Below are 21,353 nucleotides of genomic sequence, written 5' to 3' on the forward strand. Positions count from 1 at the left end.
TATCGGATCCTCTACTATAATGAAATCAAACACGAGAAAGGCGTGGAGAAAAATACTAAATACGGAGTTATAAAAACAATACTGTGCCGAGCTATACAAAATAAAATAAGACCCCACAAGAAATACTCAACCAACTTAAAATGAAAGTGTAGAACATAAACTCAGAACTACATCAAACCCAATCAGAGCCGGTTCTAGGGTTTTGAGTCAACCAAACAAAAAATATTTGACGTCCTTTCATAGAAGAATATACAAAACTGCAAATTAGAGAAATAGTTTTAAAAGAACAAACAATCAAAATTACATAGTAAAGAACTGTGGATAAAAGTAGTAATCGCGTTTTTAGACCATATTTACATAATCATCCAGCCTCAAAAGTCCTCTGTTGAACATAGGCTTCCTCCCCTTGATTCAACCCTGTCTATCCTGCGCCGCTCCCATTCAGCTTTTATTTATCCTTAAATCATCGGTCCATCTTGTAGGCGGTCGACCGACGCTTCTCTTGTCTTCTCTTGGTCTCCAATCCAATTTGCCCATCGCCAATCTGTCATTCTGCTATGTGTCCTGCCCTCTCTATTTTAGTCTGGCAATCCTTTTGTTGATTTTAGTATTTATAAATCACTGCAAAAATAATGGTTTTTGGCATTACCTCAGTCAATTGTTTATGTATTTTGATTTCTAAACTCAAAATTAAAGAACTTTTTACGATCTACAAGCTTTATTTGAACCATTTTCCTCTAAAATATATTATATAGGAAATAAAATAAAAAATATAAAATATACATATTATAGAGGAAACGTTTTATAAGCATTTTTTTTACTTTTTAAGATTGTAAAAAAACAGTGCAAATTCAACTGTACGTGTTCGGGGATTTTTCATCAGCTGTCCTTCATAATATACTTTTTTAGAGCATTTAGATTTTTTCAGAGATAGACTGGTGTATTATTTAACGATTTTGATTAACTTAGTTGCATTCTCATTAGATTATACAAAATATCTGGAGGCCATCCACTATAAAAAAAAATACAAAGTCTGTCTTAACTCGTATTTATTAATATATTCCATAAAAAACATAACAAATAAATTTTCAAGGATGCAGTCTCACCTACTTAATATTTACAGAACTGATTTGATCCTAACTGATCAAAGTATTGTTGTTGCTGTTATTAAACTCATCAAGATGAAGTGGCTATTTGTTTTGTCTTGTGTTGTGTTTGTTCAAAGTGCAAAAAACTTACGTAAGTATTTCATGCATATTAGTCCTGGATCCCGCGTACCAAGAAAATGTTTACTACTAGCAAGCTGAAAATTTGTTCATAGCTTAAGGGTGTCGAGTTTGACCAACTTTGTATGGGAATGTATGGGAACACTGGAACAGGAGAAGCTTTAAGGGAGTAGGCGCAAAATCGTGGTCCAATGATATTTAAATGCATTTATTTTTTCGAATCCTAAGAAAACTGATAAATATTTTTGAAAATTTTAAAAGCAGAATGAAAGATTACATTATTACCGAGGGCGGAAAGCCCCTTAGAATAAACAAAAAGTTTTTTTGAATAAAATATTTGAAATTAAAAAACACTAAATTTTCTCTTTTTTTTACTCCTGTAACTTCCTGTAACTCCTGTAAGAAATTTTCAGGGACTTGCGGCCCTCGGTAGTAATGTAGTCTTTCATTCTGCGTCTAAATGTTTCAAAAATACTTATTAGTTTTCTCAGGATTCGAAAAAATAACTGCATTTAAATAGCAATGAACCAAGATTTTGCGCCTACTCCCTCAATAGCAAGCTGAAAATTTGTTAATAGCTTAACGCTCTCGAGTCGGACAAACTTTGATGTATGGAAATACTGGAACAAGGGAAGCTTTAATTGTGGAAGGTTATAACCGTGTCATTCTGACAAGTTTATGATTGTGAAAACTAGCACGTTGTTTTTAAGTTTGTCCAATAGCCAATAAATAATAATATATGAAAAAATGGTTGTCCGACAAAAATGTTTTGCATTTTAACAAGTCCGACACGTCAAATGACAGAAATTATGTTGGTGATAACTAAAAATCTTATTTGTGCATGAGAGTATAAGGTATTAGACGCAAAATTTCGCGCCAACTTGTTTTAAGTGCATTCTTTTTTTTTCGAATCCACAGACAAGCAAAGGTGGAGACAAGAAATAAAGGAGGCCAAGGCTCAATTTGGGCTGTAGTGTCGTAAAAGAAGAAGAAGAAAAATATGGCCCTGTTGTAGGTACCCTGTCTTCTTCTTAGGGTGCCTCTCCGTTCCAAACGTTGGCGATCATTCTGGCTATGATGACTATGTTGGTTGCTATACGGAATAATTGTGTTGAGGTATTCCTATGCCATGCTCTCAGGTTAGCAAGCCAGGATATTCTTCTTCGTCCTGGGGCCCTTTTTCCTTCAATTTTACCTTGTAAAATGCATTGAAGTAGGTCGTATCTGCCTTGATTTCTCATTATATGTCCCAAGTATTAGTAATTCCGAGTAAATATTAATATTAAAAGAGCATGTAAGATTGGAATTAGAACATGCTTAATAGAACTAGGAAACGGAGAAGAAAAAACAGCCTTTCTACAAAATAGGAACAAACTAAAGAATGTCGAACCCAACAAAATATGGATAACAGAGGACCTTACAAAAAAAGAGAGAGAAAAAATGAAATCTGTAAGAGACAAAGCAAGGGAGATGAGAGATAAAGGAAAAACAGTGAAAATTGGGTACGACAAAATTACAGTGGATGGTAAGGAATGGAGATGGAACTACAATGAGGAAAAAGTAGTGGAGATAGGGAGTCCAAAAAAATAGCAGAGCGACAGAGAAGAGACGAAGTAGAGGCCAGGCAAGGATCAGAAAACAAGGAAATTACGAATATACTGGACGATGAAAATAAAAGTATAGACTTGATTAGTGATAAAATTAGGTTTAGGAATTCAAATGTTAAACATAATAATAGAAATAGAATGGGTGATGGAAATATTGGTAGTATAGGTAGTATAAGTAGTAGTAGTAATAATAACAATAATGAAAATTCAAATAGGTACTAATTTTGTAAATGACGAATCAGAAAAAATAGGAATAGCGACATGGAACGTGACCTCTGTAAATGGAAAGGAAATAGATAATATGTAGCAAAACTAACCCAAATGAAGGGGAGAAAGAAAGAAAGAAAGAAGCAAAGAAACAAAGAAAGAGAGAAAGAAAGAAAGAAAGAAAGAAAGAAAGAAAGAAAGAAAGAAAGAAAGAAAGAAAGAAAGAAAGAAAGAAAGAAAGAAAGAAAGAAAGAAAGAAAGAAAGTATTGAATAAGTAATGGAAATAAAATACCTTGGAATTACATTGTCAAGCTATGGAGACCTAGACAAAGAAGCGAGAAATCAAGAAGTGCAAAAAGCAAATAGACTGACAGGATGTCTTAATAACACTATTTGTCGAAACCGACATATTAACACTGAGATGAAGTCAATAAGTTATAGAGCCAGTGTAAGACCAATGCATATGCATCAGAAACAAGACCCGAACAATACAAAGACTACTGGAAACGGCAGAGATGAGAATACTGAGAAGAATTACAGAAAATACGCTCTGCGAGATCGAAAGAGGAATAAAGAACGTGAACGTAAAGAAGGCAATGTAACGTACAGTGTATAAACGAATGAAATCTAAATAGAAAATAAGAATGGAATATGCACAAAGGGGAGGGATGTGTGGTCAAAATCATCATCATGGCATCTACATTCCTAGCGGAGTGATTGTTGCCCTTTTTGGGCTCTTCCGGTTCGTTTGTCGCGGTGAATCAATCCGCATTAACATGTTGGTTTTACAATTGGTTGTGTGACTTGGCATCTTCTACAATTTTTCTCCATTCGTTCCTGTTTTTGCTTCTGGTTACCCATTCTCTGACTCCCATCTTCTTAAGGTCCTCCGCTATCTGGCCCTCCCATCTAGTTTTGGGTCTTCCTCGTAGTCTGCCTGATACAGGTCTCAATTTGGAAATTTTCTTGATTACGGCTTCTGGATTCCTCCTTTCTATATGTCCCATCCATCTGAGTATCTGTGCCTTGATAAATCTAACGATGTCTTCTCCTTTCAAAAGTTATCTTACTTCGTGGTTCATGAGTTTTCTAAATTCATTATTACCTAAGTTTAGAGGTCCTGCTGTCCTCCGAATTATTTTCCTTTCTAGGATCCTCAATCTTTCTTCTTCTTTCTGTGTCATACACATTACTTCAGCACCATATATGATTACTGGTCTAATTGCTGCTTTGTAAATTTTCAGTTTTGTATTCTGAGTAAACTTCTTATCTTTGAGGAAGTTACTGCATTTCCAGTAGGTTCTGTTTCCTGCCTGGATTCTTTCATTAATTTCGATACTTCTATAATTAGTTCCATTAACTGAGACTCCAAGATATTTAAAATGTGCTACCTTTTCATATTCATATTGACCAATATTTAAGCTTATCATAACTGGGTTTTTTCTTGAGCATATTAGGTATTTTGTTTTGTTTTGATTTATTTCTAAACCCCTTTTGGATGCTTCTTTGCATAATTTCATAAATTCTTCCTACTTTAAACTGTTTAGGTTTCTGCTAATTAATGCTATGTCGTCAGCATACGCCACAAGTTGCGACGTCGATGTTATAATCGTACCTTTTATTTCTGTAGCTCTTATTGTTCCTTCTATAGTGACATTAAATAGTGACGTTGATAGAGAGTCGCCTTGTCGTACTCCACTTGCTATTTCTATATTTTTGGTGATTCCGTTATCTGTAATTATAGTCTGGGCTGATTATCGGAGAATAGGCCATTTTTGGGAAAAGTTATTTACCAGCAATTTTATTGCTGGAATCGAATCTGATGATTGTATATATTAATAATATAGGTATGCAAAGTCCGCAGATAGTGTGCTACTTTTTTTATAAACAAAATGGCGCCCGAAAAACGTGTTTTTTTCAATTTTTGCTCTATAACTCCAAAGATTTTAACTTTACACCAAAAACACTCCAATAAAAATTCACCGCAATTCAATTCTGCATAGACACGTGTTTTTTCCGATTTACTTCGACGAAAACTTTCCCCGGAAAAAGCGGGTTTTTCCAACAAAATCTTTAATTTTCAACTAAACTTTTAGATAAGTAATTGTTAATCAATAATTAAATAACTTGGTAATGTAAAATCCCTTTTTGTATAGATTACAATTCCAGAATCCGATGGAAATTTAATGAACAGTTTAGCAACAATTGAATTGTTAATTAAAAATTTACGGTCGCTATAATAACGACAATAATTATGATGCATAAGAATAATTATGATTTTTTCATAAAAAGATACTATACCTATATAATGTACTTTACAAAATTGAAATTGGACTATTTAAGCGGCCTCAGGAATATTTTAAAGTTATAAACAATTTTTTGGCTTATAAACAAATAGAATATCTCGGGAAATATTAAACTAAATTAAATTGTGAAAATGGTATTCGAAAAACAGTGGCCGGACGCTTCTTTTAAAAGAAAAAACGTTTAATTACGACGAGTGGTTCCTGAGATACAACCGGTGAAAATTGACCAAAATTTACGGCAAAGATATAAACAATAGGATCATAATTTTCAAACTATCACCTTTTTATTTTTGTCCTGTTTCTCCACACCAATTTTCATATCCTTAAAATACTCATAACATATATTATTATAATAAAAACTATCGATAATACTTGTGAAAATTGCCAAAAATAGCAAAATTCCAATCAAAAATTAGGTTGGAGAAAATGTAACCCTCAAAGTTCAAAATCGGTATACATTAAAAAAATGCATTTTCTCGGCTTCCCATGAAGCAATTTCCTTCATTCTTTTTTTGTTCCCAAGTAACTCGAGTAGAGCCATCGAACTAATGCATTATTAAATGTCAGACTTGCTTTTGTTTTGTTATAATAAATTAATTTATTTATTATAACACAAAATTTTAATTTGTTTAAATAAAAATTGTTTTAATAATTATACAGCTTTCAAATGAGAATATTTATGTTTTTAACTTTAAAATTTTGTAGTAAGTTTATCTAAAAAAAAAGCCTACAACTGGAAAAAGTATGTAGTTTTCTGTTCTTATAAATAAATTAATCTATTATAACAAAACAAAAGCAAGTTTGACATTTAATAATGAGTTAGTTCGATGGCTCTACTCGAGTTATTAGGGAACAAAAAAAGAATGAAGGAAATTGCTCCATGGAAGCCGAGAAAATGCATTTTTTAACGTATACCGATTTTGAACTTTGAGGGTTACATTTTCTCCAACCTAATTTTTGATTGGAATTTAGCTATTTTTGGCAATTTTCACACGTATTATCGATAGTTTTTATTATAATAATATATGTTATGAGTATTTTAAGGATATGAAAATTGGTGTGGAGAAAGAGGACAAATAAAAAGGTGATGGTTTGAAAATTATGATCCTATTGTTTATATCTTTGCCGTAAATTCCGGTCAAATTTCACCGGTTGTATCTCAGGAATCACTCGTTGTAATTAAACGTTTTTTCTTTTAAAAGAAGCGTCCTGTCGCTGTTTTTCGAATACCGTTTTCACAATTTAATTTAGTTTAATATTTCCCGAGATATTGTATTTGTTTATAAGCCAAAAAATTGTTTATAATTTTAAAATATTCCTGAGGCCGCTTAAATAGTCCAATTTCAATTCTGTAGATTACATTAGATAGGTATAGTGTCTTTTTATGAAAAAATCATAGTTATTCTTATGCATCATAATTATTGTCGTTATTATAGCGACCGTAAATTTTTAATTAACAATTCAATTGTTGCTAAACTGTTTATTCAATTTCCATCGGCTTTTGGAGTTATAATCTATACGAAAAGGGCTTTTACATTACCAAGTTATTTAATTATTGATTAACAATTACTTATCTAAAATTTTAGTTGAAAATTAAAGATTTTGTTGGAAAAACCTGCTTTTTCCGGGGAAAGTTTTCGTCGAAGTGAATCGGGAAAAACACGTCTTTATGCAGAATTTAATTGCGGTGAATTTTTATTTGGGTATTTTTGGTGTAAAGTTAAAATCTTTGGAGTTATAGAGCAAAAATTGAAAAAAACACGATTTTCGGGCGCCATTTTGTTTATAAAAAAAGTAGCACACTATCTGCGGACTTTGCATACCTATATTATTAATACATACAATAATACGATTCGATTCCAGCAATAAAATTGCTGGTAAATAACTTTTCCTTGTATTTTGCTAATTAGCCCAGAGTATTATTGCTGCAGTCGATGATTTCATTATCATTTTCGTAAGCTTTATAAGTTTCATTGGTATATCTAGGTTTTTCATGTCTTCTATTAGGTCGGGTCTTGTTAAGCTGTCAAAGGCTTGCTTGAAGTCTATGAAAAGGATGTGTAAGTCGATATCATGTTTGTAACATTTCTCAATTGACTGTGTGATTATGGAAACTGCGTCTATTGTTGACCTTCCCTCTCTAAATCCGTGCTGGTAGTCTCCTATTTTAGTTTCAATGTGTTTTGAGAGTTTTTGTCTGATTAATGATGTCAATATTTTGTAGCAGTTGTTTAACAGTGTTGCTCCTTTATAGTTGTTACATTTTGTGGTGTCCCCTTTCTTAAGAATCGGAAATATCCATCCAGTTCTCCATTCTTTGGGCATTCTTTCTTCTTCCCAAATCCTTATTATTAGGTCGTGTGGTCAAAAAAGCAAGAGATAAATTACTAATCGGTAAAAGTATCGGCCATTGACCGATCAATCCGCCAATGAACAAGCAGGATTGCTTATAAAGAGGAAGAAGGAGAAGTGGAAGGTTATTTTATATTTTGTTGTTTAATTTGTTGTTGTTTTTGTTTATTACTATTATTAGATATTATGTCACTACGTATCTATTAGTGTTTCGGCGACATTCTCACTAATATAACAGGTTATTTTACTTTCTGTTATTTAATTTGTTGTTGTTTTTCTTTATTATCTACTATTCTAATATACATACAATGACTTTGTAAGATTATGAAGATCTTGATGACGGTACCGTAAAATGGGGTGACTTTGACCGATTTTGTACTTTAATCCTATAAAAATCATATTTTAAATTTTGCTACATTTTTGTATATGCAAATATGTCATGGGTTTAGGCGTCTACTTTCAGTTAGTCCAGGCTAATAAGGTTTTTTCCATGACACTCGAGCAGCCAGGGTACTGAAGCATTTTTTCGACAGATAATACCTATAAGAGCAAATTGTAACTATTTCCTGCGTAGGATCTGGCGGCCATTTTTATTTGTAAACAATTAAGTGTCAAAAAATGGCATTTTTCCCTTATTTTTCAAATCAATGGAAAACAGTGAAACTTATGGTTTTTTTAGTACAAATATCACCCCATCTGGGGGGAAGTTGACCGTAGGTATAGTATTTTTACTACAAAAACGTTATTACGTAGGTCAAAATTTTTGACGTAAGAGAACTGTCAAAACATTAGAATGTGACTTTTCGTTATTGCCATGTTTTTACGAAAGTCACATTCTAATGTTTTGACAGTTCTCTTACGTCAAAAATTTTGACCTACGTAATAACGTTTTTGTAGTAAAAATACTATATATGCGTTTTGCCTGTTAAACTTATTTTTCTTTTAAGTGGGGTTAATTTGACCGTTTTTTAAACCATTTTTTCTTAATTCGTTATATCGGTGGATTTAACAACCCTTGGAATATTAATTTTTTTTTTTTATTTAAAAATGAATTCTTAGATATTTATAAATTTGAATCGTTAAAAATAATTTTAAAAATTATACAGGGTGGCTAAAGTATATCACAATAGATATTTTTCTATGTTTTCGGTCAAATTCACCCCAGTGGTCAAAGTAACCCCATGTTACGGTATCCTAAATTTCTAACCTTTTTTAGCTTCCTTTGTCGAAGTATGTCCCCGTGATAATATAAAGACGGCAGAATGCGTTGAACGAAACATAAAGAAACTAATACCAATGCTTGCTAAGGGAATACCTGAACTTGCAGTACCACCACTAGATCCCCTTCACTTACCGTCAGCTGACATAGCAGCGAGTGCAGGTTTTTCGTAAGTAATAGTATATTAAGTATGGAGAACGGTAAGGGTTTTATACCGATCGAAGACAATTGTTTGGAGGAGAAGCGGAGCGACGACTCCAATTATTGTCTGAGATCGGTTACCCTTAACGTTCGACATGCTTATAACGTTTTTTGCACGATTGATACCAATATAAATTATAAAATTAAACATTTTCGTCATATTGACTAGTTTCATTCATTTTATCAAAATAGATACTTTGGTTGTTAGGTAGTAACTAGGGTGCATAACAACAATGGAGAATTGAGTTTTTATTTAGTTGTCAATAATTTTAAGTACAATTTTGATTATTATAAATTAAAATATGAGCGAAAGTGAATTTGAAGAAATTGAACGGGCTTGGGAAGAAGGGTGTTCCGCAATTATTCCCGAAAAATCCAAAATCCGTTATCAAAATACCTACCAAAGTTTTAAAAAATGGTGCGAAAGCAAGAATTTAAGAATCGAAGAAAAGACTCTATTGGCATATTTCGTTCAAAGACATATGCAGTTGAAAGCTCCTGGAAGCCTCTGGGCAGAATATTCAATGATTAAATCCACCGTTTTTTTTTATGATGGCATTGATATTTCCAAGTTTTCAACTTTGATCGGCTATTTGAAGAGAAAAAATGTTGGATACTACTAATATATGCGATTCTGCAGGAGTTTCTGTTAGAAGTGAAACCACAGCCCAAACAAGTGGGATTTCATTAAATAATTTAACAAATTGTACCATAAGTTTCAATATTAATAAATAATTCGTTAGTTTTCTTTATTCTTTCAAAAAATAAATTAAAATTAAGAGATTTTTTAACTCGACGGTAAGTGAATTACTTACCGTCGAGTTGGAGTACTTACCGTCGAATTGGATTACTTACCGTCGAGTTGCTAGTAAATAGAGAGATATCGCAAATGCAAACGATAATATCGTGTCAAGACGTAAATAACGTATAACGTTCTATTTCAGCACAGGCAACAAGAGAGTTATCGCAAATGTTCTGGGGCGGGGCTTAACGTCATTATGACAACCGACGTTTGGTATTACAATGTAACCTAGAAATTAATTTTGAGGAATACTGTAATTGTTTGTTTTTGAAAAATGAATTTGGATATTGAGCTGGTTGACATGCATTTTAATTTTAATGATTTAACCAACAATAAATATAAATAGTTAGTATAAAAATAATATAAAATATCTGAATAAATAATATCCTAACCACAAAAAGTAGTCTATTGTAGACAAAATAAAAATGCACGTATTTCTCAACATAAGATGATTCACAGTATTTAGTTTATAAAATTTGTATTCTATACATTATTTTTATGTTTCATCCCAAATGTCAAATTAGCGTTAACGTTATTACCGTCCCTTATTTCAACCTAAATAGCGGGACACGCTATCCGGTATTAGCGTAACATTCATTCTGCGCTTGCGTACATGTCAAAATAGCGTATTCCGCTATTAGCGTGCGATAAAAATGCATTTGCGATATCTCTCTAATAATGTCACCTACTGACGTAAAATCTGTCACGGTAAACAGTCAAAAATGATCAATCGTGCAAAAAATAAATTTAAGAAGTATGCGTTATTTTTTAATAATTACTACCTTCTACACTCGCGGACAATAATATTGCATATTTTGAAATTATCATGTGAACTAAAATTTTTTGTGTTGTCCCCAGTGTCACATAAAAAAATTGAAAAAAAGATTTTTAAGAAACGCTTTTCTTTAGTTATGAGTGATTAAAATTTAAAAATTATAAAAAAATTAACTAAAAAGCAAAAAATAAAAAAATCAAACTCGAAGGATTATTCGAAAAAACTACCCTCTATTATCATTTAAAAAAAATAATCGATTATGTCATAACGCCCTGATGAATGACGTCACTAGTATGATATACAGGGTGTCCAGAAATTCTCCCAACAAACGAAAACCGGAGATTCTTCAGATAATTTTAAGACAATTTAACCCAATTCACCTAGTCCGAAAATGCTTCCTAAGGGAGCTAGAGCTCTTTGAAGATGGCGTCTTGGAATTAGTTTTTCTTAAATATCTCCAGAACGCTTCTATTTAGAAAAACGAAAACTGGTACGCTTATTTATCTTCTAGAGGTAAATCGATTACATAAATTACGAATTCCTATTACCGGTCATAGGCGCCCGTTTTGGATAGGGCAACGGATATTTTATCGCATAATTTTTTTGTCGTTAACTTCTGAACATTTTTGATACTGTATTATTAAATCGTGGGGTATTCTAGTACTAAAAGGTACTCTTGCATTAAGTCGATAGTGGCGCCCCAAAATTGGCAAGTTTTTAAAAAAGATGTTTTAAAAAAATATATTTTTCCCTAACCGTAATGGGAATCAAGAAGCAACCCAGCAGCAATTAATCACAAATAATTGTCTGATTTTTTGGTATAGGTTTCATTTAAGGGCAATTGTCCATTTTTTAATTACAGGGTGTTAAATTTTAAAAAGCCCCTTTTTATATATACCATCTGAACCGCTTATGCTAGCGTAAAAAAACTTTCAGCGATTACCCATGTACAAGTATTATTTACAAATTTGTATAATTCACCCCCATATTTTCCCCGAAACCATCCAAAAAAAGAAAAATGAATAAAGAAAATATGCAAAAATTGATTTTGGGCCACCACTGTGGCTTTAAGGCCCAAAGAAAGTTAAATATTTATATAGGTCATTATATGTAGCAGACAGTGTGTTCTTTTATTTGTCATAAGCAAATTATTAATAAAATGAATAGGTGACGAAAAAAAACAAAAACTGGAGCCCGCCAAAGCATTTCTGAGGTTTGCGGCGCCAATGTGGCGTAACTGTTGCTTATACGAAAAAATGCATAAGAACTTATTTGTAGAGCAAATAGTGGTCTTTAATTCTGTATAAGCGTTGTTTCAAAAAAATATATAGGTAATGAGAAAATCGTAAAAACATGCTCGCCAAACTTATTTTCAGGGATAGGGGTAGTTTCCGCAGGGATTTTGCAATAACCGTAATACATAAATGTATATATAAATATATTTATAAAAAACCCTACTAATGGAGTAGGATTTTTCCCTACCCCCTTTAAAGGAATGAAAATATGTGTTCCGGGAAAAATCTTTAAAAAAAAAGTTAGTCTCATAATAATCACCCCTTGATATACCAGAAAAAAATAATACCGGACTTGTGTCGAGTTTGCGAAGTTTAATCTCTGTTTCCTACACTAATATACTAATCAAAGAAACAAAAATAAAATTTGTATAGTAAATAATGGAAAGTGATGATGACGAGGTCGTTGAGGTTATGGCAACTCTTTTATTACTGTCCAAAAATAATAACCATAGTACATAATATTTGGTTGCAAACGAATTAAATAATCATCTTGCTAAATTTCAATCATTTTATAGAATGAGTATTCAAATATTTACATTGTTTTATTGTGGGTCCTGGTTTAAAAAAACGATATTTTCTTGTTATTGTCTATTCGAGTACCACTTCAGGTTATAATTATTGTACAACTCTTCGTTCTGCTCCACCACAGAATCCAATATAATATTAAATTCTTGGTCGCATTCATTTTATGCATGTAATTAATTAGTTAAAACAATGAAACTGATATCGAAAAATAGAACACGTCCTATTTCATGAAACACCTTTCAAGAAGATAAAAATGTTTCATGGGCATGAATCACACTCGTTTCATAGAAATGCGGACGTCTATTTGTTTAGCAGTGTTTTATTTCCATGAAACGTGTTTCACGTTTTATGTTTCTTTGGTGTGCGCCTTCGGAAGATAAAAATGTTTCACACGCACGAATCACACTCGTTTCATTGGTATGCGGACTTCTATTTGTTTAGCATTGTTTTATTTTCATGAAACGTGTTTCACGTTTTATGTTTCATGTTTTACGTTTCATGTTTCTTTGATGTGCGGCCTGCCTTAGGAAGCATTTTCGGACTAGGTCAATTGGGTTAAATTGTCTCAAAATTATCTGAAGAATCTCCGGTCTTCGTTTGTCGGGAGAGTTTCTGGACACCCTATATATGCCAAAAAATCATAATTTTATAATAAAAATCAAACTGTTTCGGGATTTATTTCCAAAATCGCTTATTCACGAAATAATGATTTTATTCTATTTGGCTTTTACACACTGTATATAAATTTTTATTTTTTTTTAGAGCTACTTTAAAAGATGTTAAACTCTACCATTTAGACAACCTTATAGTTCATAATATATTTATGAATTTCGATACCAAACAATGGGGCGTAGATGCAACTTTTCCGTCGTTAGGAATTGAGAGTGATTACAAAATGAACGGAAAATTACTTGTCTTTGAATTAAACGGCGAAGGAAAGACTCGAGGAAATATGAGTAAGTTTAAAGGCTGATTTATGTTAGAACGGGCCGTGTACGAAACGGTTGTCTTGCGGGATACGTTGAAGAATCGTGTGATGTGAAAGACATTGGGTGTTTATAGAATAACGTAACTGGGCAGCAAAGGGGACGTGCGTCGTCATCCTGTCGTGCTCGCCCCGTGGGTAACAATTCTTTTCCCGCATGTGTTCATTCGCATATACTTTTAGTCTGGGCAGATTATCGGTGAATAGGCCATTTTTGGGAAAAGGTATTTACCAGCAATTTTATTGCTGGAATCGAATCTTAAGATTCTATATATTAATAATATAGGTATGCAAAGTCCGCAGATGGTGTGATACTTTATTTATAAACAAAATGGCGCCCGAAAATGGTGTTTTTTCAATTTTTGCTCTATAACCCCAAAGATTTTAAGTTTTCACCAAAAACACCCAAATAAAATTTACCGTAATTAAATTCTGCATAGAAACGTGTTTTTCCCGATTTACTTCGACGAATATTTTCCTCGGAAAATGCGGATGTTCTAACAAAATCTTTAATTTTCAACTAAAATTTTAGATAAGTAAGTTTATCAATAATTAAATAACTTGGTAATATAAAAGCTCTTTTCGGATAGATTATAATTCCAGAAGCCTATGGAAATTGAATGAACAGTTAAGCAACAATTGAATTGTTAATTAAAAATTTACGGTCGCTATATATAGCGTTTAACGTATACCGATACCGACATTTTTTTAACGTATACCGATTTTGAACTTTGAGATTACATTTTCTCCAACTTAATTTTTGATTGGAATTTTGCTCTTTTTGGCAATTTTCACTTGTAATGTCGATAGTTTTTATTATAATAATATATGTTATGAGTATTTTAAAGATATGAAAATTGGTGTAGAGAAAGAGGACAAAATTAAAAGGTGATGGTTTGATAATTATGATCCTATTGGTTATATCTTTGCCGTAAATGCCGGTCAACTTTGACCGGTTGTATGTCAGGAACCACTTATCACAATTAAACGTTTTTTTCTTTTAAAAGAAGCGTCCTGTCGCTTTTTGTCCAATACCGTTTTCATAATTTAATTTGAGTTAATATTTCCCGAGATATTCTATTTGTTTATAAGCCAAAGAATTGTTTATAATTTTTAAATATTGCTGAGGCCGTTTAAATAGTCCAATTTCAATTCTGTAGACTACATTAGATAGGTACAGTGTCTTTTTATACAAAAATTATAGTTATTTTTATGTATCATAATTATTGTGGTTATTATAATAATAACGGCCTCAGCAATATTTAAAAATTATAAACAATTCTTTGGCTTATAAACAAATAGAATATCTCGGGAAATATTAACTCAAATTAAATTATGAAAACGGTATTGGAAAAAAAGCGACAGGACGCTTCTTTTAAAAGAAAAAAACGTTTAATTGTGATAAGTGGTTCCTGACATACAACCGGTCAAAGTTGACCGGCATTTACGGCAAAGATATAACCAATAGGATCATAATTATCAAACCATTACCTTTTAATTTTGTCCTCTTTCTCTACACCAATTTTCATATCTTTAAAATACTCATAACATATATTATTATAATAAAAACTATCGACATTACAAGTGAAAATTGCCAAAAAGAGCAAAATTCCAATCAAAAATTAAGTTGGAGAAAATGTAATCTCAAAGTTCAAAATCGGTATAGGTTAAAAAAAATGCATTTTCTCGGCTTCCCATGGAGCAATTTTCTTCATTCTTTTTTTGTTCCCAAGTAACTCGAGTAGAGCCATCTAACTAACGCATTATTAAATGTCAAAGTTGCTTTTGTGTTGTTATAATAAATTTATTTATTTATTATAACAAACAATTTTAATTTGTTTAAATAAAGATTGTTTAAATAATTATACAACTTTCAAATGAGAATATTTGTGTTTTTAACATTAAAAGGTACACTTGCAGTAAGTTTATCTAAAAAAAGTCTGCAACTAGAACAAATATGTAGTTTTCTTTTCTTATAAATAAATAAATCTATTATAACAAAACAAAAGCAAGTTTGACATTTAATAATGCGTTAGTTAGATGGCTCTACTTGAGTTACTTGGGAACAAAAAAAATGAAGAAAATTACTCCATAGGAAGCCGAAAAAACGCATTTTTTTAACGTATACCGATTTTGAACTTTGAGATTTCATTTTCTCCAACCTAATTTTTGATTGGGATTTTGCTATTTCTGGCAATTTTCACTCGTAATATCGATAGTTTTTATTATAATAATATATGTTATGAGTATTTTAAAGATATGAAAATTGGTGTGGAGATAAAGAACAAAAATAAAAAGGTGATGGTTTGAAAATTATGACCCTATTATTTATATATTTGCCGTAAATTCCGGTCAACTTTGACCGGTTGTATCTCAGGAATCACTTATCACAGTTAAACGTTTTTTCTTTTAAAAAAATATCCTGCCGCTTTTTTCCAATACCGTATTCAAGTTTTAATTTAATTTAATATTTCCCGTGATATTCTATTTGTTTATAAGCCAAAAAATTGTTTATAATTTTAAAATATTCCTGAGGCCGTTTAAATGGTCCAATTTCAATTCTGTAAACTACATTATATAGCTACAATCCATTTCTATACAAAAATCATAGTTGTTCTTATGTATCGTAATTCTTGTGGTTATTATAGCGACCGTAAATTTTCAATTAACAATTCAATTGTTGCTAAACTGTTCATTTAATTTCCATCGGCTTCTGGAATTATAATCTATGCGAAAAGAGCTTTTATATGACCAAGTTATTTAATTATTGATAAACAATTACTTCTAAAATTACATCTAAAATTTTAGTTGATAATTAAAGATTTTGTTGGAAAAACCCTCATTTTCCGAGAAAAATTTTAGTCGAAGTAAATCGGGAAAACCATGTTTCCATGTAGAATTTAATTACGGTGAATTTTTATTTGGGTGTTTTTGATGTAAAGGTAAAATCTTTGGAGTTATAGAGCAAAAATTGAAAAAAACACGATTTTCGGGCGCCATTTTGTTTATAAAAAAAATAGCACACCATCTGCGGACTTTGCATACCTATATTATTAATATATAGAATCATAAGATTCGATTTCAGCAATAAAATTGCTGGTAAATAACTTTTCCTTTTATTTTGATAATTAGCCTAGAATATTTGTTTTTTACTTATTTATCCTTAGTCCATACTTCTTAGCCTTCGCTTCAAAGAGTTTGAAAATCATCATCAGTTCCCTTTCAGTTCTTGCCATTAGCACTATATTGTCCGCAAAGGCCAGAACCTGGCTTCTGTTGTTATAGCTCACACCTTTCGTTTAGTTAAAACTGAAATAAGCGAAAGTTTTATTTTTAATAAAATTAAAATAATATAAAAAACAAAATTTTATTGGGACCAATTTTTTGGTAGCACATTCGCCGTTTCTAAAATTTGCAAACCAACGAATTACTGGAGCAAAGAAGGCTAAGGAAGATCTAAAAGTTGCATCCCATAATGAAATAAAAATCTTAGTAGTTCCAAAATCACACAAAATCTAGGCATCGGATAAAAAAGTTTATTTGAAGAAAGTGTATTTTTTTGTTCTTCTTAATGGCGGTACAGGCTCGTTTTTTTAATATTGTATTTAATTACAGAGTAATTTCCATATTTTAATATATTTTTCAAATTGGGCTCTGTACCGCCATTCTTTATTATATTACGAATACGTGTGCCAAATATCTCGAAAAAATATTCAAAATTACAGCCGCAATCTTGGAACGCGTTTTTGCTACCTGTTGATCGCTACTGTTTCCTCTTAAAGGTAGAGTTATTAGCCGTGAATTGGTGACCAATGTGTCTGGCTCTATTGTTGGGTGTTGATGCCATCCAGGCAGGGATGTGGAATTCATCCATGGTTTCACATAATTTAGTTCTTAGGACACTATGATAGGCAGATTTAAAATCTACGAAAAGATGGTATGTGTCGATATTAAATTCATTGTTTTTTTTAAGTATTTGCCTTAGCACAAAGATCCTTAAGCGTAACCAAGGGGGAAGTTTAACCCCCTCCCCCATTTGGAAGTACTTTGAGCTCTATACGCTTGACACCATTAGTATTCCATGCCCCCCAGAGACCATCCAGTAGTTGTAACCGCCCCTTAAGATCATCCTGGTTACACCGTTGCAAAGATCTGGTCTGTTGTTGATCAACCAGGCCTAAAACCACTTTGATATTCGCAAGAATATGAAAGAATAGAGAATATAGAGAATAGAAAAGAAATTCGCCAAGAATATCGAAGATATTCGCCAAGATACTCGAAAATATTTTGTATGCTGTATTAAGGTGGATTATTCCCCTATAGTTTCTACATCAATTGATCACCCTTTTTGTGTAGCGGGCAATCGATTCCAATACACCACTCTTCCGGGATTTGTTCCTCATTCCAGGTCCTCAGTAATAAATTTGATTACAGTCAGAGTAGCACTACCACATTTAATAAGTTCCGCAGGTATACCATCACATCCTGGAGATTTATTATTTTTTAGGTGTTTTATTGCATCCCGTACTTCTTGAAATAAGTGTAAAATAAAGAACTAAAAATATTTGAAAATATATTTGAAGAAACTTTAAAATAAGATATTTTTATTTTTAGCTAACATCAGGGCAAATCTAACTGTTTTCTTCGACTATACAACAGTGAACGGCAAAGAACATCTTCAGATTAAAGACACAAAGCAAAAACTGGAGATAGAAAAAGGTAGTTTTGTATTCGATGATCTATTTCCGGGCAATGAAGAACTTACTGAACGTGCAACAAAAATTTTAAATGAAAATTACAGAGTGCTTTTAGACGAATTTACTCCAGTCTTTGAAAAACTGTTATCTTCTCTTTGCGTTAGTGTCTTAAAAAATCTTTACAAAAAATATCCATCCGAGGTATTATTTCCAACTTCAGTAAACTAAATCAGTTTTGTACGATTCAATCAATAAAATGTTATGTTTTTTTTTAATAAATATTATTAACAGTTAATATGTAGTTTTTCTTTTTCTTTTTTTATTAGTTAATATTATATTGGGCTATAAATTTTTTAGTCCATTGAAATGTTACATTTTTAGGCCTTAGCCTGCGTTTTTTAGAAGACGTAATTTTATTTTTTTTTTAATATCTAGAGGGGTCAGTAGACGCAGTAGAGTTCAAGTTTGTGAGGTCGCCACCCTTGTCCCCTGCCGCCATCGTGGAAAAAGAGGTGCAAAGAATTTTCACTCTGTATTTCATAAGCTAGCAACCCTGCAGAAAATTTAATGAAACATAAAATGTAGCAAATTAAATTTTCTATAATTTTATTTGTATTACTTTTTATCGTTAAGTAACTAAAAAAAGTTATAAACAAAAATAAGTGAAAATTTTGTAACAAGTTTCTTTTTGGAGGTTATAACTTTTTTCAGTTCATTTTACAATAAAATGACATCAGAGTAATTTTATAGAGGGTTTTTCAACGAATAATTTCACCTATAAAGTTGTTTAATTTTATTATTCACACAAACATTATTATCTTAACATTCCTATGCTATTATTAAACTTTTTTTTTCCCACCACCCATGGAGAAGAGTCTGTAGGCGCATTTTTTTAGTGTGGTATCCCCAGTAGTCCTAATTCACGGAATATTTCTAGACAAAATAAAATTTATATATTATTAAATATATTGAAAAAGGTGTATCAGAGTTATTGTTTTTTCATTCTCTTCGATGGTCCATGCTACGAGTCAAAATCTGAATCAGTATCCGAGGTGAATTTTTGTGGTGTTAATGGGAGTTAGCACCACGATTAAAAATTTGTAGAGGCACCAACGGTGAAATTCTACATGACAAAAACTTAGTTCTTAACAGATGGGCACAACATTTCAGCGAACATCTAAATATAAACGATATTGAAGGAGGTTACAACATAGGAAATCAACAAAATCTACATCCTCAACTACACAGTGAAGACCCAACAAGAGAAGTGTCAAATGCCATCCTAAAACTCAGAGACAATAAAGCCCCAGTAATCGACGAAATATGTTCGGAAATGTTTAAAAAAGGTGGTGATCAACTTTTTGCAGCAATCCATAAACTGATAGTTCTTATAGGGCAGAATGAATTGGTACCAGAAGAGTGGCTAAAGGGAGTAATATGTCCGTTGCATAAAAAATGTGATCAACTGGATTGTAAGAACTATAGAGGTATTACTTTGTTAGCATCTGCATATAAAATCTTCGGCAACGTATTGTTTGAAAGACTTAAACATTTTACAATGGATATTGTAGGTCAATACCAATGCGGATTTACTGCTGGAAAGTCAACTATACATCAAATTCAAGCACATAGGCAGATTCTAGAAAAGTCACTAGAATATAACACAGATACCCACCATCTCTTCGTCGACTTCAAAGCAGCCTATGAAAGTGTTAAAAGAAGCGCATTATATATTGCAATGATAGACTTTGGGATCCCACCTAAGTTAGTTAAGTTGACCCAACTAACAATGCAAAGCATAAGCTCGTGCGTTAGAATTCAAGGAGAAAACTCTACGTTCTTTGACGTTAATAATGGTCTAAGACAGGGAGACGCGCTGGCGTGTCTCCTCTTTAATATTACCTTGGAAAAGGCAGTCAGAAAATTAAATATTAGAATAACTGGAACTATTTTTAATAGATCGACGCAAATTCTCGAATTCGCTGACGATATAGTTATAGTTGGCAGAAGTTTGAGAGGCATGGTGCAGTGTTTTACAAGGCTTGCGGACGCGGCAAGTGAATTAGGACTTGTGGTAAACGAGGAAAATACCAAATATATGTTGGTTTCTAAAAACTCACGAAATATCCAACAGATAATTCAAATTAACAATCACACCTTTGAGCAAGTCAAGGAATTCACATATTTTGGATCGCTAGTAAACTCAATAAACACGACAAGCGATGAAATAAAAAGACGCATAGCAATAGCAAACAGAACTGTTCACGGTCTCCATAAACATTTAAAAAATAAAAATATAAAACGTGCGGTAAAGCTCAATATATACAACACCTTAATTAGACCGGTTTTGATATATGGATCTGAAGCGTGGACCCTATCTCAAAGTGATGAAAGACTTCTTGGTATTTTTGAGAGAAAAATTCTTAGAAAGGTTTTTGAGGCAGTAAATGAAAATGGGCTATGGCGTCAAAGATACAACTTTGAACTGTATCAGTTATACACCGATCCAGATATTGTGAAATTCGTTAAAGTGCAGAGACTTAGATGGGCTGGACACATTGCTAGGATGTCAGACCACGAATACATTAAGAGATTAACATTTTCAAAACCAGAGGGTACAAGAAGTAGAGGATGACCACGAAGAAGATGGATTGATGATGTTGAAGAAGACCTAAAAATTCTAGGGGTCAGAAGATGGAAGGAAGTTGCCAGGAATCGACAGGAGTGGCGACTTCTTTGTGAGCAGGCCAAGATCCACAACGGAATGTCGAGCCACTTATGGTGATGAATGGGAGTTAGCGTTGGCGTCATTGTCGATAATTCATCTTCCAATTCATTTTCTTGAATTAGTGTTGATATGTCCACGATGTTGCTGCAGCTTTCATCACCACAATGGAGGCACACTACTGAATATTTGAGGCCTGCTTTTCGGCAACCGCACGCACTTCCAATTTACTTTGCATTTGCAATCTGCAAAAGATTAATTTAATAAGCTCGGGGTACTGGAAGCTTGGAAGTTTAGATTGATATCCAAAATTTTCTATGCTTTTTTGGCAACCTCAAAAATACTAATTTAAATATGAGTTTTTAGGCCTCAAAAATGCGTATTTTCGGATTTTTCAGATTTTAAATCGCCTATAACTCGAAAACTATCA

At 32.3% G+C, this 21,353-nt stretch overlaps 1 protein-coding gene across 1 annotated transcript; it reads left to right on the forward strand.

The window, feature by feature from the left end:
• Positions 1-1,078: 1,078 nt before the first annotated feature.
• LOC114338384 (uncharacterized) lies at positions 1,079-18,493 on the forward strand. Its single transcript, XM_028288974.2, has 4 exons — positions 1,079-1,239; positions 8,916-9,087; positions 13,279-13,472; positions 18,116-18,493. The coding sequence occupies exons 1-4, from the start codon at positions 1,095-1,097 to the stop codon at positions 18,424-18,426; spliced, it is 822 nt and encodes a 273-aa protein (XP_028144775.2). The 5' UTR covers positions 1,079-1,094; the 3' UTR covers positions 18,427-18,493.
• Positions 18,494-21,353: the final 2,860 nt, after the last annotated feature.

Source organism: Diabrotica virgifera, chromosome 3 (assembly GCF_917563875.1).
Source record: "Diabrotica virgifera virgifera chromosome 3, PGI_DIABVI_V3a".
Taxonomy (NCBI): Eukaryota; Metazoa; Arthropoda; class Insecta; order Coleoptera; family Chrysomelidae; genus Diabrotica; species Diabrotica virgifera.